The sequence below is a fragment of the Protopterus annectens genome, chromosome 10.part0, assembly GCF_019279795.1.
Source record: "Protopterus annectens isolate FY-2018-M chromosome 10.part0, PAN1.0, whole genome shotgun sequence".
NCBI lineage: Eukaryota > Metazoa > Chordata > Ceratodontiformes > Protopteridae > Protopterus > Protopterus annectens.
In genome coordinates this window covers 1797038105-1797063532 of record NC_056744.1, presented here as the reverse complement: position 1 = coordinate 1797063532, position 25428 = coordinate 1797038105, and the positions used below count along the sequence as shown (strand labels likewise).

Genomic DNA, 25428 nt, shown 5'->3' with positions numbered 1-25428 from the left:
GGGCAGATAGCCTAGTATGAACCTATGAAAGCTGTTTTCCAAGAAGGAAATTTTAAGTCTGCAGTAGCAGCTGGCTCGAAAGGAGGTAGAGTGAGTTTCTCGAAAACAAAGTTAATGTCCCAGGCTGGGGTTGAAGCTCTCCTGACTGGTCTCAAATTTTCGGCCCCTCTAAGGAACTGCTTGAGCAGTGGATGAGAGAAGAGGGAAGGTTCTGTGTTATCTGCTGAAATGGCTGAGGTGTGAATTTTAATGGAGGAAAAAGACATACCCTTGCGAAGCATCTCAGTTACGTATTGTAAAATCTGAGGTAAATTGGGCGCTGCTGTGCTCAACCCTTGAGACTGGTTCCAGGCACAGAATCTTTTCCATTTTTCAGCATAAGATTTTCTAGTACTTGGCCTCCTTGCCTCAAATGATATCCATCACAGGTTTACTGAGGGATGGTAAAGCAGAGATTATGTAATTAGCCAGGCTGCAAGGTTCAATGTTGGAAGCTGAGGATGCAGAATCTGGTTCTCCTGCTGAGACAACAGGGAAGGAAGTCTGAGGCAGGTGCCATGGGGACAATCGTGACACACTGTGCAGGAGGGGATACCAGTGTTGGCGCAGCCAGTCTTGAGCAATCAAAATCATCCTTGGTTTGTCCTGTTTGATTTTAAGTTGTACTTTGGAGAGCAGAGGCAGGGGGGGGGGACAAAGACTGATAGGTTTTTCCAGCTGAAGGATAGAGCATCCACTTTCCAGGCTTGTTTGTGGGGAGTCCTTGTGCAAAATTTGTCCAATTGGTAGTTCTGGGGAGAGGCAAATAGGTCTATATCTGGGCTCCTCCATTTGTTTGAAAACAGGCTGAAAATCCTTGGTTCCAGTTTCCACTCGTGTGGGTCCATGAGGTTCCTGCTTAGTCCTTTTGCCAGTGTATTTAATTTTCCTGGTAGGAAATGAGCTTGTAGGTGCACTTGGTAGCTCAAGACAGTGCTCCACAATGCCATGGCTAGTCTGCAGAGGGGGTAAGAATGAGTATCCCCTTGCTTGTTTATGTACTACATAACAGTGGTGTTTGTCCGCCTTTACCATTGGTTGTCCTGGAAGAATGTGGTCCTTGAAGGCTGTCAGAGCATTCTGTACAGCTAACATTTCTTTTTGATTGATATGCAGGTGCATTTGACTTGGGTTCCATTTGACCTGAATGCACTTCCCTGCCAGGTGAGCCCCCAAGCATAGTCTGATGCATCTGTAGTTAGGGTTTGGGCAGCAGGGGATGGAATGAATGGCAGTCCCTTGTTTTGGTGGCAGGCCTCTGCCCACCATAGGAACTCTAGTTGCAGGCAAGGTGAGATAGGAATCATTGTTTCCAGGCTGTGACAATGTTGACTCCATAAACTTTTTAAGTACCACTGAAGTTTCCTCATATGCAGTCTTGCATATGGAATTAGAAGAATGTTGGAGGTAGAGGCACTCCATTGCTTTAACCTGCAGGAACCCTGTGATTGGTATTTTGAGCCTTTTGAGAACCTGAATTTGCCCCGTGAGGCTCTGTCGGATGCAGGAAAGGACCAGTTTTTTGTAGGCCAGTGTCCACTGAATCTTGGTGGCTACACTTGTAAGAAGTCTTTCACAGTTTGCATAGATTTAGCTTTGTCTTCCATTTTCTTTAAAATCTCTTCTGCCCTATTACCAAACAGAGTATCATGCTGTAAAGGTGCATCCAACAATTCAGCTTTAACATGATCAGGCAGATTTTGCTCTCTGAGCCAGGCATGCCTTCTAATCACAGATCCAGTAACTATGGCCCTGCAGGAGACCTCCAAGGAATCAAAACCACATTGTAAAGTATGCTTTCCAACTTGTTCTGCTGCATGCAATAATTCTTGCAATTCTTTATTTTCCACACATTCAGAAATCAACATAATTTTCTGTTTCAATAATCCCATAACACGCTGTTGATATTTAAGCATATGAAACTGGCAGTTTAAATCCTTAATTGCCAAGGTTGCAGACATGTAAACCTTCTTTCCCCATCAAGCGCCCTGGAATCTCTATCAGAGGGGGTAGTTTTCTTAGCTGTTGAGTCCTTTACACCTTTTGGACCCTGTGAGATAGTTTCAGGGTCAGCAGCAGGATTTTGAATAAAAATTTGTGGGAGTCAGGAAAGTACAGTTGTGTACCTACCATAAATGTAGATGTTAGAGTGTATTCACTGTTGCAGTCATTACACTTGTGTTATCCTGCTGGCAGGCTTCCCGAAGTTGGCCTGAATTCCAAAGTCTTGGTCCGGCGTCGGTTGTTGTCGCCTCTTCCCTGACGTCAGTGCACCAAGGGTATAAAAGATGCAGCAGACGCCATTTTCGTCAGTTTTTCTTGCCCCAGATGTCAGGTGCCCCCAAAAGGGTAGACTAAAAATTATGCCAATAAAAATGCATGCACTAACAAACATTACCTTCATCTACAAGCAATTACACCACATAGGTTGTATAGAATAGAAAAGTACAGATAAGTCCCAGCAATGAAAGGGGGATGGTGGGAGGTTAACATGGACTGCAACAGTGAATATACTCGAACATCTACATTTATGGTATGTACACAACTGTACTACGTTCATAGTGCTTCACTGTTGCAGTCATTACACTTGGGTTGAATCCCAAAGCTGAGGTTGGGTGGCTGGGCTTAAATAGAATTAGGAGTGGCTATGAGGCCCTGCAGAACTGCAGTGGTAAAGCCTACTCTGGATTTAGAATAGAGAGATAAGTGGTAGTGCTTTGTAAAAGTGTGCACTGAAGTCCAAGTTGCAGCCTCCAAAATGTCCTTGGTTGGTACTCCTCTGAGGAAGGCTGCGGAAGTGGCTGCTGCTCTGGTTGAACGTAGCCTAATGCCCTTAGGCACTGATTTGCCATGCTGTGAATAGCAGAAACTAATGCAGTGGCCTATCCATTTTGAAGTAGTCTGCTTTGAGATAGCTTTTCCTTGCGATCCTGCAGCATATGCCACTAAGAGTTGCTCAGTCTTTCTGAAAGCTTTAGTTTTGTCCAAGTAGAAGCGTAGCTGTCTGTGCATGTCCAAAGAATGCAGAAGTCTCTCCCCATTATTCTGTGGGTTTGGATAAAAGGTAGGCAAATGAATGGTTCGGTTAAAAGCCACACTGGAAACTACCTTAGGCATAAATGTTGGGTTGGTACTCAGAAAAACCCTGTCCGGATCGAAAATTATAAAAGGTTCCACCGCCATTAGTGCCTGTAACTGAGACTCTTCTTGCTGAAGTTATTGCTAGGAGCAGAGCTGTATTCCATGAGAAGAATTTTATCTAAGCTGTATTGGCTGGCTCAAAAGGAGGCAGTGTGAGTTTTTCCAAGACAAAATTGAGGTCCCATGCAGATATTGGTGCTCTCTTTGGAGGTCTTATATTTTTGGCCACTCTAAGGTACTGTCTTAGCAGTGGATGTGAAAAAATAGGTGGGTCCATATTGTAATGAGCTGAAATGGCAGCGGCACGGATCTTAACTGATGAAAAGGATAGGCCTTTGTCCAGCATCTCAGGTATTGTAAAATCTGAGGAATATTTGGTACAAGCGTGTCAATTCCTTGTGCCTGGTTCCAACCACAGAATTTCTTCCATTTTTGTGTACAAGATTTTCTGGTGCTGGGCCTCCTGGCCTCCAAAATAACATCCATAACTGCTTTAGAGAGAGGTGCGTTCTAAATAGTTACATTATCCGCCATGCAGTCAGACTTAGGATCCTGAGTTGGCTGTGCAGGATCCGATTGTTTTGTTGCGTCAGTAAATGAGGAATTTGAGGTAATGTCCAGGCTGGGCCTTGAGATAAACTCTTTAGAATTGGGTACCAGGGCTGGCGTGGCCAGTCTGGGACAATCAGTATCACTTTTGGCTTCTCATCTGACATTTAGGAGTACATTGGGGAGGAGAGGGAGTGGAGGAAAGGCATATAACTCTAAGGGTTTTCCAGCTGAATGATACAGCATCCACTTTCCCTGCTTGCTTGTGATAAGTCCTTGTACAGAATCTCTGTAGTTGGCAGTTGAGGGAAGGCAAATAGATCTATGTCTGGGCATCCCCATTTCCTTGTTATGCTGAAGATTTGTGGATCTAGTTTCCACTCGTGAGGATCCATGAGGTATCTGCTTAGTTCGTCTGCCAGAGTATTTGTCTTTGCTGGCAGGAATTGTGCTTGCAGGTGTACTTGATAAAAGTCAATGCTGTGTTAAAAAGTCATGGCTTCTCTGCAGAGGGAGTAGGAATGTGTGCCTCCCTGCTTGTTTATGTACCACATGACTGTAGTATTGTCCATCTTTATCAGCAGTTGTCCTGGATGAAGTAGATCCTTGAAGGCTGTTAGGGCATTCTGAACAGCTAGCATCTCTTTTTGATTGATATGAAGATGCATTTGGCTTGCGGGCCATGTGCCCTGAATAAATTTTCCTGCCATGTGGGCCCCTCAGGCGTAATCTGATGCATCTGCTATTGGTGTCTGCCTGGCTGTGGGTGAAATGAATGGCTGTCCCTTGTTGTGGTAACAGGCCTGTGCCCACCATCGAAACTCCTGTTGCAGGCAGGGAATGAGGGTAATTCATATTTCCAAGCTGTGGTAATGCTGAGTTCAAACACTTTTTAGATACCACTGTAGTTTCCTCATATGCAGTCTTGCATATGGAATTAACAGAATGTAGGATGTCATGAAGCTCAAAGCCTGCAGAATTTTTTTTGCAGATAACTGGGTCTTTGTTGCCAACATTTCAAAGTAAGAAGTCAGTTGCCTTTGCTTGTCTGGTGTGAGATAAGCCATCTGAGCAGTTGTATTTAAGCTTGCACCCAGGAATATTATCTCTTGAGAGGGTACTAGTTTTGATTTATTTTTGTTTACTGTGCACCCTAGGTAAATTTGTAATCTTTTTATAAATGCCAGATGCTTTAGTAAAATGTCCTTGTTCTCTGCTTGAATAAGGCAGTCATCCAAGTAAGGATATATCTGAATTCCTCTGTCTGCAAAAAGCAATTACTGGTACCAGGCATTTTGTGAAGACCCTGGGCGCAGTAGATAAGCCAAAGGGCAGTGCAGAGAATTGGTAGTGCATTGTGCCAGCTATGAATCTGAGGTATCTTCTGCAAGATTGTCTGATTGGAACTTGCAGGTATGCCTCTGGGGTCCAAAGTTACAAGCCAAGCCTGCTGCAGAGTCAAGATTTTGAATTTTGGGACGTCCAGAAAAGTGTTTAGAATAGACAGGTCCAGTATTGGTCTCCAGGCTTTGACTTTTCTGGGTACCAAGAAAAGTCTTGAATAAAATCCTTGTCCCTGCTCTTGCTGTGGTACTCGCTGAATAGCCCTCATGTCCATGAGAGATGAAACTTGCTTTTGAGCCTCTGCCCATTGCGTGGCAGGTCTGGCATACCTTTTGTCTTTGGAAGGGTGTGAAAGTGGAACCTGTAGCCCTGAGAGACTATATTCAAGACCCATTTGTCCTGGGTGATCATGTGCCAATTTTGTGAGAAAAGTCCTAGCTTTCCCCATAAGGGTGCTGCCAAAAGATAACTGCTTGGCATTGGCAGAGGAAAGTCATTGGGACCGTTTCCTATATGGGTGTGATTTGTCTTCCCCGCTTTTGGAGGAAGAAGCACCCTATTATTTAGGCCTGTATGAGCCTTGGGGCTGGGGTCTGCCTCTAGGGCATCTGGATCTGCCTCTTTGTGGCCTGCCTGACACTGGAAAGGACCAATTCTTAGGCGGCCAGTTCCTGCTAAATCTGGGTGGCTGTACCTGTAAGAAATCCTTTACTATCTGCATAGATTTCGCTTTATCCTCCATTTTCTTCAACACCTCTTCTTTCTTAACACCAAACAAAGTATCATGCTGTAATGGAGCATCCAATAATTTTGCTTGAACATGATCAGGCAGATCCTGTTCCTTTAACCAAGCATGCCTTCTAATGACAGAACCTGTAACAGCGGCCCTGCAAGAGGCCTCCAGTGAATCAAAACCACATTGCAAAGTATGCTTTCCAACTTGGTCAGCTGCATGCAATAAATCCTGCATTTCCCTGTTTTCAGCACATTCAGAATTTGTCAACATTTTCTGTTTTAGCAGTGACATTAAGTATTGCTGATATTTAAGCATATGAAACTGAATTTAAAGCCCTTACAGCCAAAGTAGCAGAAGTGTAAACTTTTTTCCCCCATCTGTCCAGTGCCCTAGAACCCCTATCAGAGGGGACAGGGTTTCTTGCAGTGGAAGCCTTGACCCCTTTGGGACCCTGAGATAGTTTCTGGGTCTGCAGCAGGGTTTTTATATAGAAAGTTATGAGAATCTAGAATCCTGTAGTATCTATCTGGCTTAACAGGTGCAGGGGGTAAAGAGTCAGGAGACAGGCCGGACTCTGAAAATAAATCTACAATGTCTAGAAAGTACAGTTGTGTACAACTACCATAAATGTAGATGTTCGAGTGTCTTCACTGTTGCAGTCATGACTATAGGGTTCTCCCCTGCCGGCAGGCAGCCCTCGGTCGGCCAGAATCCCAAAGTCTGGGTCCGGCGTCGGCTGTTCAACTCTGCTCCCTGACGTCAGAGCGCCAGGAGTATAAAGCTGACAGCCGACGCCATCTTCTCCAGTTTTTCTTGCCCCAGATGTCAGGAGTCCCAAAATGAAAATGGTCCCAAAACCTTTGCAAATACACTTCAGAAGAATGGTGAAAAAAGGAACCACACAAAAGTAAAAATAAGAGGGGACAGGAGGGAGGGAAACCCAGACTGCAACAGTGAAGACACTCGAACATCTACATTTATGGTAGGTGTACACAACTGTACTATGTTCATCATATTTCACTGCTGCAGTCATGACTGTAGGGTAGAATCCCAAAGCTGAAAGAAAGGGAGGTGGTCATAAAGAAGGAGGGGCGGCTAAAAGGCCCTGCAAGACTGCAGAGGCAAAGCCTGCCCTAGACTTAGAGTAGAGAGGCAAATTGTAGTGCTTAGAGAAAGTATGCACTGAACTCCAAGTTGCAGCTTCCAAAATGTCCTTGGTAGGAACTCCCCTGAGGAAGGCTGCAGAAGTGGCAGCAGCTCTGGTGGAATGAGTCCGTATGCTCCCTGGGATTTGCTTTCCATGGTGTGAATAACAAAATCTGATTCCATGAGCAATCCATTTAGAAATGGTTTGTTTAGAAATGGCTTTACCTTGGGAACTTGAAGCATAAGAAACAAACAATTGTTCTGATTTTCTGATGTCCTTGGTTCTGTTCAGGTAAAAACGTAGCTGTCGATGTACATCCAAGGAATGTAAGATCCTTTCCCCTTTATTTTGAGGAGTGGGGAAAAAGGTTGGCAAGTGGATAGTTTGATTTAAAGCCACTTTGGAAACCACCTTAGGCATGAAAGTCGGATTAGTCCTCAAAGATACCCTGTCTTGATGAAAAATAATATAAGGTTCCACCGACATAAGAGCTTGTAACTGAAACTCTCCTGGCAGAGGTTAGTGCCAATAGGATAGCTGTCTTCCAAGATAAAAACTTGATGTCAGCAGAAGCGGCAGGCTCAAAAGGAGGCAAGGTTAGTTTTTTCAAAACATAATTGAGATCCCAAGCAGGAATAGGAGGAGATCTAGGAGGTCTTAAGTTCTTAGCTCCTCTGAGGAACTGTCTCATGAGCTGGTGGGAAAAGATGGGAGGGTCTGAATTATAATGAGCAGAAATAGCAGAAGCATGGATCTTAATGGAAAAGAAAGAGACCCTTATGCAAGAGATCCGTCAAGTAAAGTAGAATTAAAGTAATGTTAGGAAGAAGAGGATCAGAATCCTGAGCCTGCATCCAGGAACAAAATCTTTTCCATTTTCCTGCATAAGATTTCCTAGTGCGAGGACGTCTGGCTTCTAAAATGACATCCATAACCTGCTTGGGTAGGAAAGAAGAAATCAAAGGCCCTGGATTAACCAGGCCGCCAGGCTGAGAGTTCTGACATGAGTGTAGAACCTGACCCTGATGTTGGGACAGAAGGTTCGGAGACTGAGGTAAAATCCAAGGGGGCTCCAGGCATAGGTTTATTAGAGTTGGATACCAAAACTGCCGAGGCCAAATTGGAGCCAACAAGATTATCATCTTAGGTTTGTCCTGTTTTATCTTCAATAAAACTCGAGGAAGAAGAGGTAGAGGCGGAAAGGCATATCCCGAGAGGTTCCTCCAACTGAATTACAGAGCATCCACTTTCCAAGCCTCTGTGGAATGTCCTGGTGCAAAAATTCTGCAGCTGATGATTTAGATGGGATGCAGAGAGATCTATGCGAGGACATCCCCATACTGCTGATATCATCCTGAATATTTTGGTGTCCAGCATCCACTCGTGTGGATCCGAAAGGTTTCTGCTCAAACTGTCTGCCAGTAAGTTTTGTTTCCCTGGTAGAAACGGAGCTTGAAGATCCAGATTGTAAGCTAGAGCTGTGTTCCATAAATCCATGGCTAGTCTGCAAAGGGGGTAGGAATGAGATCCCCCTTGCTCGTTTATGTACCACATAACTGTGGTGTTGTCTGTCCGTATTAGTAGTTGTCCTGGTTGTATGAAATTCCTGAAGGCCAATAGAGCTTTCTGAACGGCTAACATTTCCTTTAAGTTGATATGCAGGTGCTTCTGATCCTTTGTTCAAAGGCCCTGCAGACAACTGCCCTGAAAATGGGCTCCCCAAGCATAATCCGAGGCGTCCGTGGTTAGAATCTGAGAGGCAGGAGGTAGACGGAAGGGCTTCCCTTTGTTTAGAGCACATGCCCTGGACCACCAAAGAAATTCCCTTTGAAGGCAAGGAAGGACAGGAATCAGTATGTTCAAACTGTGGTAATGCTGAGACCATACACTTTTTAGGTACCACTGTATTTTCCTCAAGTGTAGTCTTGCATATGGTACGAGAAGGATGCAGGAGGCCATGTAACCCAAAGCCTGCAGGAATTTCCTTGCAGATAGAGGGGTTAGAGTTGCCAAGGCTTTGAAAGTTGATGCCAGCTGTAATTGTTTTTCGGATGTCAGAAATGCCATCTGGGTTGTAGTGTTTAGAAGAGCACCCAGAAAAGTTATCTGTTGTGATGGTGTCAGATTTTACTATTTTATGTTTATAGAAAATCCCAGGAATTTGAGGAGGTTTTGTACAAAGTCTAGATGCTGGAGTAAGACATCCTTGCTGTCTGCCTGAATTAGACAATCGTCCAGATAAGGGTAAATTTGAATTCTCTTGAGTCTGCAGTAAGCTACTACTGGAGCCAGGCATTTGGTGAAGACCCTGGGTGCAGTAGACAATCCAAAGGGCAACGCAGAGAATTGAAAGTGCCTCGATCCGGCCTTGAACCTGAAGTATTTTCTGCGATCCTGCCTGATGGGAATGTGTAAATATGCCTCCTTTAAATCCAAAGTCACCATCCATGCATCTTTTGACAGCAGTGGAAGTAATTGCTGTAGAGTAAGCATCTTGAATTTTGAAATCTCTAGAAAGGTGTTCAAGACAGACAGATCCAGAATGGGCCTCCATGAATTTTGCTTTCTTGGGACTACAAACAGCCTTGAGTAAAACCCTTTTCCCATCTCTGAAAGAGGTACCAGTTCTATGGCATTCATAGCCAAAAGAGCCTCCACCTGGTTTAAGGCCTCTGTCCACTGATGTTTTGGAAGGTCTGGCCATCCGCTTGGCTTTGGCAAAGTATGAAAATGGAATTTGTAACTTCTTAAAATCACATCCAAAACCCATTTGTCCTGGGTTATCGGAGTCCAATTTTGGTAAAAAAAGAGAGTTTTCCTCCAAGCGGGGCTTCCAGGCAAGACGTTCCTGCAGCCCAACAGAGGGAGTCATTGAGTTTGTTTCCTTTGAGACTGTGGCCTGTCCTCTCCTCCCCTAGGGATAGAAGCAGTCCATTGCCTTGGTCTATAAGCAGCTTGTGTTTGAGGCCTCCCTCTGGAGCGTCTATATCTACCCCTTTGAGGCCTGTCTGAAGAGGGAAAGGACCAGTTTTTTGATAACCAATTCCTGCTAAATCTAGGAGGCTGTACTTGTAAGAAATCTTTAACTGTTTGCATGGATTTCGCCTTATCCTCCACCTTTTTAATCACCTCTTCAGCTTTAGATCCAAACAAAACATTATGCTGAACAGGAGCATCCAATAATTTAGCCTTTACTTGTTCAGGTAAATTTTGTTCCTTTAGCCATGCATGTCTTCTAATGACTGTGCCAGAGGCCGCAGCCCTACAAGAAGCCTCCAAGGCATCAAATCCACAGTGTAAAACATGCTTTCCAACTTGTTCAGTGGCCTGCAATAAGTCATGTAATTCCTTATCCTCTGCACAGGCAGAAATGGAAGTAAATTTCTGTTTTAAGACAGACAAGAGAAATTGCTGATATTTAAGCATATGAAACTGACAGTTTAAAGCCCTAATGGACAAAGTAGCAGAACTGTACACCTTTTTGCCCCATCTTTCCAAGGCTCGAGAAACCTTTTCAGTAGGAATAGGATTTTTGGCAGTAGCGGCCTTAACACCCTTAGGACCCTGAGAAATGGTTTCAGGGTCAGCAGTAGGATTCTTGTATAAAAACTGATGGGAATCAGGAACCCTGTAGTACCTATCAGGCTTAACAGGAGCAGGAGGAAAAGAATCGGGGATTAAATTAGCCTCCGAAAAGGCATCATCCACAATATCCAAAACAGGAGGAATAGCCAGGGGACTATGTTGGGGTAGAAGAAGAAAATCCCTCCGTCTTTTCTTGGATTCTGAATATTCCTGTCCCTCCCAGTGAAAATGTTCCCTCATTTCATGCAGAGTTTCCCCAAAAGAAAAATCCTCAGGAGGAGAAGCTGAAGGAATGGATTCTTCCGCATCAGAATCCTCAAAGAGGAAAAGAATATTCCTGATCAGAAGAAGAAACTGAGGAAACAGAAGCCTGATCAGAGGAATCATAATAAACATCCTGCCTTGGCCTTTTGTCTGGAGGGGGATGAGAACCCCTAATCATTGTAAGTAAATCCTCCGCCATCTTGAGTAACTGTTTCTGTGACTTGGGAGCTGGTTCAGAAGAGGCCTGTGTTGAAGTCTTTGATTTAGGAGTCTTTGCTTGAAGCTGAGTAGGCCTGAAAACCCCTTCGGAAGCCGGTACCTGCACAGCGGCTCCGGACCCATCCGAAGGAGCGTTGTCCGAAGGTCCTGCAACAGACATATTTAAAGGCCTGGTTGGCTCCTCATGAGAGTCCGTTTCGGGCGTCGGTTCTGAAATGGCCGACTACAGGGGCTGCAAAAGCGCCTCACTGACGACGGCCGAACCTGAAGCTGGCTCCACATGTGCGCTATCATCAGATTTGGACCTCGGAGGCCTGTCTTTATCCCTGCAACGCTTGTGAACTCCGGTAGATGGAAGCGTATCCGACGACATTTTGTAGTTAAAGCGTCTACCGAAGTAATGAAAGGCAAAATCGTACCTTCGCTTAATTGTACGTTGATTGAATCTAGCACAAAACCGACAACTAGCTACGTCGTGGTCAGGGCCCAAGCAAGGAATACAGTAAGAATGAAAATCCTTATGAGGTATTTGCTTCCCACATGAAATACAATTATTAACTTTTTCTGACATCGGAGTGGTGCAAGAAAAAAGTTCCCCCAACGAGGTACTTAGCTTTGAGTGGAGAAGAAAGTCTTCGGACCGAAGTACATAGAAATATTCGTCAGGAGTCAACCGACCGGCACTTGCGAACTGCTATCACCACACGGCAAGAAAGACTGGAGAAGATGGGGTTGGCTGTCAGCTTTATACTCCTGGCACTCTGACGTCAGGGAGCAGAGTTGAACAGCCGACGCCGGACCCAGACTTTGGGATTCTGGCCGACCGAGGGCTGCCTGCTGGCAGGGGAGAACCCTACAGTCATGACTGCAACAGTGAAACACGATGAACATCAGGTGGAATAGCAAAAGGTCTGTGCTGAGGCAGTAAAAGAAAGTCTCTGAGCTTTTTCTTAGATTCTGAGTAATCTTGGCTCTCGCAGTGAAAATGCTCCCTCATGGTATGCAGGGTTTCCCCAAAAAAATAATCCTCAGGGGGGGAGGCTGAAGGAATAGATTATTCAGCATCAGAATCCTCACAGGGAGGAAGAGAGTATCCCTGTTCTGAAGAAGAGTCAGAGGAAATGGAAACCTGGTCAGAAGAATCATATTCTGTGTCTTGCATAGGCCTCTTATCAGGAGGGGGGTGGGAACCCCCTGATCAAAGTAATTAGGTCTTCGGCCAGTTTAAGCATCTGTTTCTTATTCATGGAAGTCTGTCCAGGAGAATGCTGTACTTGTTTCTTTGTCTTTAAAGCTGTTTTAGTCTTTGCCTTGGAAGCTGAGGTTGGCCTGACATAACTGTGCGGGTCTGAAAACACCCTCAGATGCCGATGCCTGCTCAGCGGCTCCGGACCCATCTGAGTGATTAGCTTCAGAGTGTCCAATACCTTGAGTATCCAGGGGCCTAGATGTCTCCACGTGGGAGTCTGAAGTGGCCTGTGGCTCTGAGGTAGCGGGCGTCGGGGGCTGCGAAAATGCCTCACTGAGAACCGGCGAATGGCCTAGTGGAGGCCTCGTCTATTTTGGACCTCGGATGCCTGTCCTTTTCCTTGCACTTTTTATAAACTCCGGTCGTCGGCTGTACCGACGGCATTATATAATTAAACCTGCGGCCAAAGTAATGAAAGGCAAAATTGTACAGACGCTTAATAATGCGTTGGTTAAATCTAGCACAAAACCGACAGCTAGCACCGTCGTGGTCAGGGCCTAGGCAAGGAATACAGTAAGAATGAACATCCTTAAGAGGTTATTTGCTTCCCACAAGAAATACAATTGTTAACTTTTTCTGACATCGGTCTGGAGCAAGAAAAAAAGTTCCCCAACGGGGTACTTGGCTTTATTGAAGACTTTGGATCTGGAATTCAATTTCAAAAATCTCAGGAGTCGGCCTACCAGCACTTGTGAACTACTTTTGCTTCGGGCACCGCGCGGCAAGAAAGACTGAAGACAATGGCTTCGGCTGCATCTTTTATACCCCTGGCGTACTGACGTCAGGGAAAAGGCAACAGCAACTGACGCCGGACCAGGACTTTGGAATTCAGGCCGACTGTGGGTAGCCTGTCAGCGGGATAACCCAAGTGTAATGACTGCAACAGTGACACACGATGCATATCTTGAGTTTTGCACCCAATCTGAAGTGACAGCCCATGGTACAGGACAATCTGATGAACCCTGCTCAACTGAGAACTGCTAGCCTATGCAGGATAGACAAAAACCCTCAGGCCCACATATCACCAATCAATGAGATGATTACTTGGGAGACCTCTCCCTCAAACTACACAGGTCAAACATACCCAACTAGCAGTCATTCAAAAACAAGGTGGTACAAGAACTCTGGGTTCTCACCCTAAAGGCTGGTGACAAGGAAACATCTCCACAATTGAAGGGGGGACCGGTTCAAGCTGTAGCTCTTCCTAGTAAAGAGTGATTTGCCACATGAAGGAGTTCTGTGGCCAGATGAATACAGGACTTCTCAAGTAGGTTCATGATTAGATGCACTTTACAAATACATGGTCATGGGGAAATGCCGCAATTTGTGCTGATGGCTACACAGAAAATCCTCCTATATACCTCCACGAAGAAAGTAATACACTAATGGCATTTAATTTGGTCTTTATGCAAGTTACATTTTTACATCTTTCACCTTTGAGCAGCCTTTTAAAAACTCTTGACATCTACACCAGTTATTGTCATGCCATGAGCCACAACAAAGCAGGCAATGCCAGTGTGATTTGGGGTAGGCAATATGATAGCCACAAGCAAAGCTACTGTGCTGATTAGATATGGGAATGCAAATGTTTACAAACATAGTAAGGCTCAAGATCCAAACTGTGTAAAGTATAAAGAAAGCAATTAAGGAAGGGTGGGGACTTTGGGGATGCATGTATTTATGCACCTTGCACATTATGACATTGTGCCTGTGCACTGGTACAAGGTGTTCAAACGTCCCCATTAAAGAAAGTAAAATTATGACTGTGGAACTGATAACATGACCAGAAACCCAGCAGGGAGGGGCATGTCACATCCACAGACTATCAACAAGCATCACTGCGACACAAAAGCACACACTTTCATTCATCTGCTAAGGCAGAACTGCAAACATACGATTTACATTTCTTTCTTTTATTCCTTTAACTGACAGCCAAGCTCACTGCATCCTACTGCCCTGCTTAGGAGGAACTGAAGGAATTAAACCCAGGACTACAGCGCAAAGTCTCTTAAAACGGATTCACTTCAGAAGCTCGAAATACTGAAATCTTAAATTTCAGAATTTCGAGCCCAAGAAGCAGAATCCACACAACAGCAAAACCTGAAAACCATGAAATTCAAAGTCTCGAACACCGGAGGTTTTGAATTTCGTGGTACTACCACACACACAATCTGTCTACTACATGAAAGAAGGGGGGAAAAATCCTGCGCCCTCCCTACTTAAATATTCTCACTCAGAGGTCACACTACATACAAACACACACACACACACACACACCACACCACCATCACACAAGCTACATTCTCTTCGTGCACACACATCACAGCAACAGAACACACTGACACCACAGCCCTGATGCAAACCCCTTAACACACACACTTACCTGAAGACATGACTGCAGTGGAAGTTAAGCGTGCAATTCAAAATCTCCGGTATTCGAGGTTTTGAATTTCGTGCTTCCGAACTTTCGCTGCTGTGTGGATTCGGCTTCTTGGGCTCGAAATACTGAAATTCGAGATTTCAGTATTTTGAGCTTCTGAAGGGAACCCGTTAGAACTTTATACGCAGATTTTCAAAACTGCCAAAAAGAAAAATGAATAAACACTAAAAATAACCCTAATTCTCACAGCCTTTTCTTGTAGTGTATGAGGACAAAAGCAGATATTTAAAATGGCAGACCAACCATCTTCATCAGCTGTGAATTCTTCATCCTCCTCCTCTGCCCAAGACAGTGGCCCCTTGGTCCGCTTTGCTGGAGCTTTTGAAATTTCCTGACACAAGAGAAAAAAAAAAGCAAAGTGAAATAAGGATATAGAACTGGATATTGTATACATATAACACACACACACACACACACACACACACACACACACACACACACACACACACACACGAATTCTATGCGTAAACAAATGTATATTTACAGACTACACATATAACTGCATAACTTAACATTTAAAAGATGTGGTGTGTGGTTAAATAACATCATTACTGAAAAGGACAAAGAAAGCAGATGTGTGACCAATGCACCATAGCACCTCCTTACAAGATGGCAGACCAATGTATGGAGTCACATGGACTGTTAGTCCACCTCATCTGGAAGGACACTTTTAGGAAGCACACCCTCACTAGATCACGATGAACCTAGCCCCTCAGCCTGTAGGGCCTATGAAGATCTTTGCCTTAGTATTCCCATTTAACATGCAAAGGCAAAACAGTAGTATTGACATGACCCCATGAAAAATGCAAAAGATACCAAGGGCACCACAGGGGTTCAAAACAATTGAAGACCCAAATGGGAAGGAGGAAGGGAGTTTATACTGCAGCAAAGATTCCCTACTTGAAAATCTTCTATGGTGAATTTGTTACACCACGATACTATGTTCATCTTAAGGGACTTCACTACCGAACTCCTGTTTTTTTTTTCTTGGGCCAGCACCAAGGCAAAAAATAAGGAACAGACTATGGAGGCAAAACTTGCTCTACACACCTCCACTGGATGTCTAGCTTGCAGCGTTTTCCAGCACAGATGGGAGTTCAAATAGCTGCCTCACAAATATCTACGCTGACACATTTTTCAAAAAAGAAAGTTAAGGCCACTGCCATTGCAGAGTACCCACTAAAACAATGCATTTTTTTTGGCTTTCTGCTGCCAATTACAACAAAGAAAAACAAAATACCTGAAAAGGAACTACTTGGATACTGGTGAATCCATTTTGCCTTAAAGGAGTTAAAGTCCACTTGAATGACACTCTTGGTTTTAGTAATGCAGTACCTGACCTGCCTATGGACATCCAAAAGATGTGGAACCATTTCCCCCTTTGTTATGATAGTAAAGTTAGGGGGTATGTAGATGGATAGTTTCCTTAACTGCCAGCATGGACACTACTTTCGGCAAAACAGAAGCAATGACTAAAAATGATTACTCTGTCTATGGTGAGACAAAGGCTCAAAGGGATGCAGTGGTACTTTTATGAGTGGTGCAACAGATGTATTTTTAAGTGTAGCACCCACTTCAAAAACTGCATCATGCAGTGGGCCAACAAATGTGGATCTATGGAGGAAGAAAGAAATAATGGCACAAAGGTGAACCCTAACAGGAAGGACAGTCACCTTTGAACAGAAAGTTTTCTTAAATACTTTTTCCATGACAAAGCTGTCAAGAGTGGGTACATTCTCCATTACTTAAGAAAAAAGGTACAGGAATCAGGACTGCTTGGCAATCTAATGATTCCCAGGCTGCTCAATACAATCCCCATATTCTACAATGCACTGTGATGCTCACCATCTCAAACCTGGGTCAGGCACACTACAACAACAAAAGAAAGTTTGAAAGAATCTTCCGTGTTATCCATCGATCAAGTCTTAGACTCAGACACTTACTCTCTGTGGCTTACACCCATGACAAGGGACAAACTAGACCCTCTCAGTCATGTCGAGGGAGGAAACTGGTCTACACTCCTACTGAATTATCATTAAATGGTAAGGACATAACTTTCACTGTTTGATAGGAGTGGGTCTGTCCTTTCTTCCTTGTAATTCGGAGTCCAAGCCTCTTCCTACTGGGTGGCCCAAGGAGAATATACCAAATAATGTTGGCCCCAAAAGCATGTTGTGATCAAAAGACGAGATCTAATTTACAATACTTGCAAAGGTATTTAATGCAGACCATGTAGCCATTGTATAGAGGGCTGCATCCTTAAAGGAAGCTAAGTACCTACCAATTTTGGAGAGCGAGACAAACTCAAGAAATGTGTCACTATGCTTGACATGGCAAAATCTTGTGCAGACAGACAACCACATGCCAATGGTACTTTGAGAAACTTTGTCCCATGGGTTTAACAAAATAGAAGAGTTGTGCAACATTTCCAGAAATAGTTTATTTTGGTCATACAATAAATCACCTGACAAAAGACCTCCACATCAGGTAGCAAGGATTACCCAACATTAAAATAAGCCAGAAAGTTGACAGACCAGTGGACATACTAGTTTAAATTATAACTGACTGCAAATTTAAGTGTGAATGAAGAAATAGGCTTCACATGACCTCAACATTGTACAAGACTAAACAAGGCTCAACAGATACAGCATGGAGTTCCAAAATTGCTCTAGTTAAGGGAAGGACCATCAATTCCTTCCACTGTATTTTAATTCTATGGCAGCATCCATCTCAAAGACAGCCTGTGTATTTTTTTTTTTTTTTTGAGAACAAAGCACAAGCCCTAAGAAAGTAGTGGGTTCTTCTTAGCAGAGGTTCCAACAAGAAATAAAACGGCTTTGACTACCTTCAAGGAAGCTATGAAGATTTTTCTCCTTGGAGAAAGCTGGATAGAGCAGCCAAGTTAACTTAAACAAGAACCAAAAATACTTGCTAAACAGCCAAGTACTACAGCTACAGAAGCAGACAAAGGAATCCGAGAACTGCATCCATTAGCCCTTGCAACCTTTTCTTGTGCTTGTCCTTTGGGAGGCAGAGGAGCAAAGTATGAGAAGTCTAAATGAAAACAGAATCAATGGTACACAACTACTGAAGTGAAAAAGCACAGAAGTAAGCTGAAGAGAGGAAACGTCTAGTAATCCTGCCCAAAGATGGGCTGAAGATTCATTACTTTCAATAAAAAGTTATGTTCTTAGCACAACATTCCATCTGTGTTGTCAATCTTCTTCACTCTTGACAGTTGGGTCTCTCGGGTCTCTGTTCCATCCTCAGAACAGACTCAGCCATTGTAACAAGCTTACACTAGCCAGAAACTCTCGAGCCAAGGTTACCCACAGTGCCTCTCTTTCATTCCATTCGGATCGATTTTGCCTATAGAAAAGAAAGTGGAAGCTTTGTCTGAGCAACTGCCCTACTATTAAACCAGGACTAGTTCCAGACCACCAGGAGCCTTTGGAGGGGGTAGGAGGGTAGGACGTCAAGAATGAATGAAAACAGACAACACAGATGGAACGTTATGGTAGGAAAAGTACAGTTGTGTACACTTACCATAAATGTAGACGTTAGAGTGTATTCACTGTTGCAATCATTACATTTCGGTAATCCTGCTGGCAGGTTGCCCTCAGCCAGCCTGAATTCCAAAGTCTTGGGTTCTGCGTCGGCCGCCGTCGCCCCTTCCCTGACGTCAGGGGTATAAAAAGCAGCGGCCAATGCCATTTTCTTCAGTTTTTCTTGCCCCAGATGTCAGGTGCCCCTTAAGAGTCAAATTTTATAGATATATATATATATATATAAATCAATAAATGCACCAATATAAATTTTACTTTAGTCTATAAGCAAATACACCACATAGGTTGTATAAATCACAGAAGGAAAGATAAGATCCATAGGAAAAAAGGGGGATGGCGGGTGGGTAACTTGGACTAGAACAGTGAATACACTAACATCTACATTTACGGTAAGTGTACACAACTGTACTATGTTCTTCGTGTTTCACTGTTGCAGTCATTACATTTGGGTAGAATCCCAAAGCTGTGGTTGGGAGGCTGGAGCTAAACAGCATTAGGAGCGGTTATGAGGCCCTGCAGAACTGCAGTGGTAAAGCCTGCCCTGGATTTAGAGTAGAATGGCAGATTATTATGCTTTGTAAAGTGTGCAATGAACTCCAAGTAGTCGCCTCTAAAATGTCTCTGGTTGGTACTCCCCTGAGAAAGGCTGCTGAAGTAGCTGCAACTCTGGTGGAATGTGACCTAATGCCCTTGGGCACTGGCTTGCCATGCTCTGAAGAGCATAAACGAATGCAGTGGCCAATCCACTTTGAGATAGTCTGCTTTGAGATGGCCTTTCCTTGTAATCCTGCAGCATATGCCACTAGTAAATGCTTTATCTTCCTGAAAGCTTTGGTTCTGTCCAAGCAGAATCTAAGTTGCGTACATCCAAAGAGTGCAGAATTCTACCCCCCTTGTTCTGTGGATTTGGATAAAAGGTTGGCAGATGAATCGTTTGGTTAAGTGCCACACTGGACACCACTTTAGGTATAAATGTTGGGTTTGTTCTCAGAGAAACCCTGTCCGGATAAAAAATGACCAAAGGTTCCACAGCCATGAGAGCCTGTAGCTCTGAAACTCGTCTTGCAGAAATAATTGCTAGGAGCAGAGTTGTTTTCCAAGATAAAAACTTTACATAAACAGTAGCAGCTGGCTCAAAAAGAGGCAGGGTGAGCATTTCCAAGACATAGCTGAGGTCCCATTCAGGTATTGGTGATCTCCTTGGAGGCCTTACATTATTGGCTCCCCTGAGGTACTGCTTTAATAAAGGATGAGAAAAAATTGGTGGCTCTATATTGTAATGAGAGAAAATGGCAGAGGCATGAATTCTAATGGATGAAAAGGATAGGCCTTTGCCCACCATCTCAGTTAAGTATTGCAAAATCTGAGGAATATTTGGTACATTTTTATCAGTTCCTTGTGCCTGGATCCAAGCAAAGAATCTCTTCCATTTTCCAGCATAAGACTTTCTTGTACTAGGCCTTCTGGCTTCCAGCATGACATCCATCACAGCTTTGCTGAGAGGTGTTCTGTGTACCACTACATTAAACGCCATGTTGCCAGGTTTAATGTCCTGAGATGGCTGTGCAGGATCCGACTGTTTTGCTGGGACAGTAGACTAGGTAATTGAGGTGAAGTCCAAGCTGGGTAATGAGACAAGTTCCTTAGGATTGGATACCAGTACTGGCGGGGCCAGTCTGGGGCAATCAGAATCATCTTTGGTTTCTCCTGTCTGACCTTTTCGAAGTACCTTGGAGAGGAGAGGCAGTGGAGGGAAGGCATATACCGATAGGTTTTTCCAGTTGAAAGATAAGAGTGTCCACTTTCCATGCTTGTCTGTGATAAGTTCTTGTGCAGAATCTTCTTAGTTGGTAGTTGTGAGGGGAGGCAAATAGATCTATGTCCGGGCATCCCCATTTCCTTGTTATCATGCTGAAGACTTGTGGATCCAGTTGCCACTCATGGGGATCCATAAGGTTCCTGCCAAGTTAGTCTGCCAGAGTAGTTTCCTTTCCTGGCAGAAATTGTGCCTGCAAATGTACTTGGTAAGTCAGAGCTGTGTCCTACAAAGTCATGGCTAGTCTGCAAAGGGGGTAAGAATGTGTGCCCCCCCTGCTTGTTTATATACCACCTGACCGTGGTGTTGTCCATCAATAGTTGACCCGGATGAAGTAGGCCCTTGAAGGCTGTCAGGGCATTTTGGACAGCTAGCATCTCTTTTTGATTGATATGTAGATGCATTTGGTTTGAGGTCCATGTGCCCTGAATGCATCTTTCTGCCATGTGGGCCCCCCAGGAATAATCTGATGCATCCGTTGTTAGTGTCTGCCTGGCTGGGGGTAATGTAAATGGCTGTCCCTTGTTCTGGTGGCAAGCCTTATTCCCTGCCTGCAACAGGAGTTTCGATGGTGGGCAGAGAGTAATCATTCTTTCCAGGCTGTTGCAATGTTGAGTCCAAACACTTTAGGTACCATTGAAGTTTCCTCATATGCAGTCTTGAATATGGAATTAGTAGGATGCAGGATGCCATGAAGCCCAAAGCCTGCAGAATTGTTCTTGCAGATAACTGGGCCTTTGTTGCCAAAAGTGTGAAATCGGTAGTCAGTTGCCTTTGTCTGGTGTGAGATAAACCATCTGGGCAGTTGTATTCAAGCTTGCACCCAGGAATGTTATATCTTGAGAGGGTACTAGTTTTGAATTCTTTTCGTTGACTGTGTACCCTAGGCATGTTAGAAGTCTTTTCACAAACGCCAGATGTTGAAGAAGAATGCCCTTGTTATCTGCTTGAATTAGACAGTCGCCCAAGTAAGGGTATATTTGTATTCCTCTGTCTGCAGAATGCAATTACTGGTGCCAGGCACTTTGTAAAGACCATGGGCGCAGTAGATAAGCCAAAGGGCAGTGCAGAGAATTGGTAATGTATTGAACCAGCCTTGAATCTGAGGCGTCTTCTGCATGATTGTCCGATTGGAACATGCAGGTATGCCTCTTAGGTCTAAAGTTACAAGCCAAGTGTTCTTGCCCAGCATGGGCAAAAGCTGCTGCAAAGTCAACATTTTGAATTTTGGAATATCCAGGAATGTGTTCAGAACAGATAGGTCCAGTATCGGCCTCCAGGCCTTGTCCTTTCTGGGTACCAAGACCAGTAGAGTAAAATCCTTGTCCCCGCTCTTGCTCTGGTACTTGCTGAATGGCCCCCATGCCCATGAGGGATGAAACTTGTTTTTGTGCCTCTGCCCATTGAGGTTTTGGCAGATCTGGCCAGCCGTTTGCCTTTGGCAGAGTATGGAAATGGATTTGTAGCCTTGTGACACTATATTTATAACCCATTTGTCCTGGGTTATAATGTGCCAATTTTGAGCAAAAAGTGCTAATTTTCCCACTAAGGGTGCTGCCAGAAGTTAAGTGCTTGGTGCAGGCAGGAGAAAGTCATTGGGACTGCTTGCTGTACATTTGGTGCTTTATCTTCTCCAGCTTTGGAGGTAGAAGTACCCCACTGTTTTGACCTATAAGAACCTTGTGCTTGGGATCTGCCCCTTGGGTGTCTGGATCTGCCCCTTTGAGGTCTGTCTGACACAGGAAAGGACCAATTATTTTGTAGGTCAGTGTCTACTAAACCTAGGTGGCTGTACTTGTAAAAACTAACAATTTGCATAGATTTAGCTTTGTCTTCCATTTTATTTGACGCCTCTTAAGCCTTAACACCAAGTAATGTATCATGCTGTAAAGGTGCATCTATTAACTTAACTTTAACATGATCAGGCAGATTTTGTTCCTTTAACCAAGCATGCCTCCTAATTACAGAACCCATAACTGCGGCCCTGCAGGAGGCCTCCAAAGAATCAAAACCACATTGCAGAGTATGCTTTCCAGCTTGTTCAGCTGCATGCAATAAATCCTGCATTTCCTTTTTCTCAGCACATTCAGAATTTAATATAATTTTCTGTTTAAGCAATCCCATGAGATGTTGCCAATACTTGAGCATATGAAACTGACAGTTTAAGGCCCTTACAGCCAAAGTTGCAGAAGTGTAAACTTTTTTTGCCCATCTATCTCAGTGCCCTTGAATCTCTGTCCGAAGGGGTTGGGTTTTTTGCTGTACTGGCCTTAACTCCCTTGGGACACTGAAATAGTTCTGGGGTCAGCATCATGGTTTTTAAAAAGAAATTTGTGTGAATCAGGAGCCCTGTAATATCTGTCAGCTTAACAGGAGCTGGTGGTAAGGAGTCAGGGGTCAAACTAGACTCCGAAAACACATCTACAATGTCTAACACAGGGGGAATGGCTAGAGGCCTGTGCTGTGGTAGTAAAAGGAAATCCCTGAGCCTCTTTTTAGATTCTGAAAAATCTTGGCTTTCCCAGTGAAAATGCTCCCTCATGGTATGCAAGGTTTCCCCAAAGGAATAATCCTCAGGAGGGGATGCTGAAGGTATAGATTCTTCTGCATCAGAATCCTCATGGGGGGTGGGGGGTAAAGAATATCCCTGATCAGAAGAGGAATCAGAAGAAATAGATACCTGATCTGAAGATTCATAGCCAGTCTCTTGCCTAGGCCTCTTATCAGGAGGGGGATGGAAACCCCTGATCAAGGTAATCAGGTCTTCGGCCATCTTGATCATCTGTCTTTTGGGCATAGAGGCCTGTACACGTGGCTCATGAGTTTGTTTCTTTGCTTTAGAAGCTGCTTTAGTCTGTCTTTGAAGCTGAAGTAGTTTTAATGTAAAGATGTTGTGGTCTGAATACAACTTCAGAAACCGGGTACCTGCTCAGCGGCTCCAGACCCATCTGAGGGATTAGCATCTGAGGCTCCAATACTTTTGAGTATCCAGCGGCATGGCCAACTCCACGTGGGAGTCAGTAGCGGCCTGCGACTCTAAAGCAGCGGATGTCAGGGGCTGCGAAAGCACCTCACTGAGAATCGGTGACTGACATATGAGAAGCTTAGTCATCTGTTTGGCGCCTCGGTTGTCTTTCTCTATCCTTTTCTTTGCGTTTTTTGTAAACTCTGGTAGTCGGATGGCTCTCCGACATTTTAGGATAATTAAACCTGCTACCAAAATACTTTAAAGCAAAAGTACACTGCCGCTTAATAGTGCATTGGTTAAATCTAGCACAAAACAGACCACCAGAAACGTTGTGATCAGGGCCTAGGCAAGGAGTACAGAAAGAATGAATATCCTTATGAGGTATTTGCTTTCCACAAGTAATTCAATTATTAACTTTTTCTGATATCGGTCTGGAGCAAGAAAAAAGTTTCCCCAACAGAGAACTTAGCATTATTGAAGACTTCGGTTCTGAAACTCAAACACGAAAATTTCATGAGTCGGCCGACAGGCACTTGCGAACTGCTTCTGCTTCGAGCACCGCGCAGCAAGAAAGACTTAAGAAAATGGCATCGGTTGCTTCTTTTATACCCCTGACGACCTGACGTCAGGGAAGGGCCGACCTGCCAGCAGGATTACCCAAATGTAATGACTGCAACAGTGAAACACGAAGAACATGAATAGTTGTGTAAAATCTTACCATAACCATAGATGTCCACCTCTTCCATGTTGCAGTATTCATACTGTGGGATTTCCAGCCCTCAGGCAATTTGACATCAGCTCCTACACAAAAGCTTAAGCCTGGCTGCTGCAGGCGCGTGGGACGTCACACGTAGGGCCAGAAACCAGGGACTACAAATGCGACATCTGTACGCACAAACCTCAGAACTTGAAGTCCAAATAAATGACTATAAACAGAGAAGCAGAAGACCAAAAGTCCCTGCAGGGCTTAACAGAATAGCCTGTGGGGAAGAGGATACATAGGCACAGACCAAGCATCCATAAAAGGAAAAAGGAGTATGGAGGGAGGGAAGGAATACTGCAACATGGAAGAGGACACATATGGCTATGGTAAGATCTTACACAACTATTCTACATCCTTCTATTTCTAGGTTACAATATTCATACTGTAGGAGAGTACCACAACTTAGGATGAGTGATGGGAGGGGGGCAGATGTGGCGAATACTAAGAATCCATGTAGGATTGCCCTGGCAAATCCTGCTCTGGCCCTGGAGACGTGGTCTAGCTTACAATGCTTAGCGAAAGTGTGAACTGTCGACCGGGTAGCAGCTTCCATGATGGAGGCTGTGTCCAACCCTTTGAGAAAGGCTTTAGAGGTAGCCATTCCTCTAGTGGAATGAGCTCTAACCCCTAGGGGCAATGGTTTGCCATGGTGACAGTAGCAAAAGAGGATGGACTTCTTGATCCAAGAGGAAATGGTTAGTTTGGAGACTGCCTTAACCAGTGCCCTGGGGTGAAAGGAGATGAAGACTTCAGACTTTCTGAAATAATTTTTGTCTCAGTAGAATCTGAGCTGTCTGTGGACATCCAGGGAATGAAGGATCTTCTCTGCGTTATTAGAAGGGGAAGGAAAGAAAGATGGTAGGTGAATAGATTGGTTAAGAGAGCTCATTCACCACTTTGGGCATGAAGGAAGGCTTAGTGCGTAACGTCACCCTATCCTGGTGGAAGGTGGACAGGCCATGAGAGCCTGTAGTTCAGATACTCTTTCTTGCGGAGGCAAATGGCCACTACAGGGATGGTTTTTCATGTGTACATTTGCAGGGAATCTGTGGTACCTGGCTCAAAAGGAGGCAAGGTTAGTTTTTCCAGTAAAAAGTTGAGGTCCCAGGGAGGAGTGATCGGTTTAATTGGTGGTCTAATATGAAAGACCCCTCTCTTCTTGGTGGTCTAATATGAAAGACCCCTCTCAAGAAAAGTTTAACATCAAATATGGAGAGCAGAGGTGGCTGTAAAGGCAAGCAGGCTGAAATAGCAGACAGGTGGACTTTCAGCAATGAATATGCTAGTCCTTCCTTAATGAGCTCACATACATAACTAAGGGCCAAAGAGGGATCAGCCTAAAAGGGGCCCCTGTCCTTGAGAGCACACCACTTTGAAAATCTATGCCATCTGGACAAGTAGCTTTTTGGGAAGAGGGTTTCCTAGCCTCCCTCAGGACTGAGAGTACATCTTCTGAGTAGAATTGTCCGAAAGGGATCAGAAGTTGATCAGCCAAAGGGTCAGATACAGTAAAGGCAGGGGAGGGTGAATGCAAGATCCTTTTTGCTGAGTGAGTAAGTCCACCTTGTGGGGTAAAGTACAGTTTTGTACCTACCATAAATG

General features: G+C 44.3%; 1 protein-coding gene across 1 annotated transcript in view; it reads right to left on the bottom strand.

The window, feature by feature from the left end:
- Positions 1–25428, bottom strand: part of LOC122814504 (Snf2 related CREBBP activator protein) — a 3617155-nt gene that overhangs the window by 2884024 nt on the left and 707703 nt on the right. The window contains exon 6 of the mRNA XM_044087079.1: positions 14957–15044. Coding sequence (XP_043943014.1) covers positions 14957–15044 — 88 coding nt within the window. The remainder of the gene's footprint in view (positions 1–14956; positions 15045–25428) is intronic.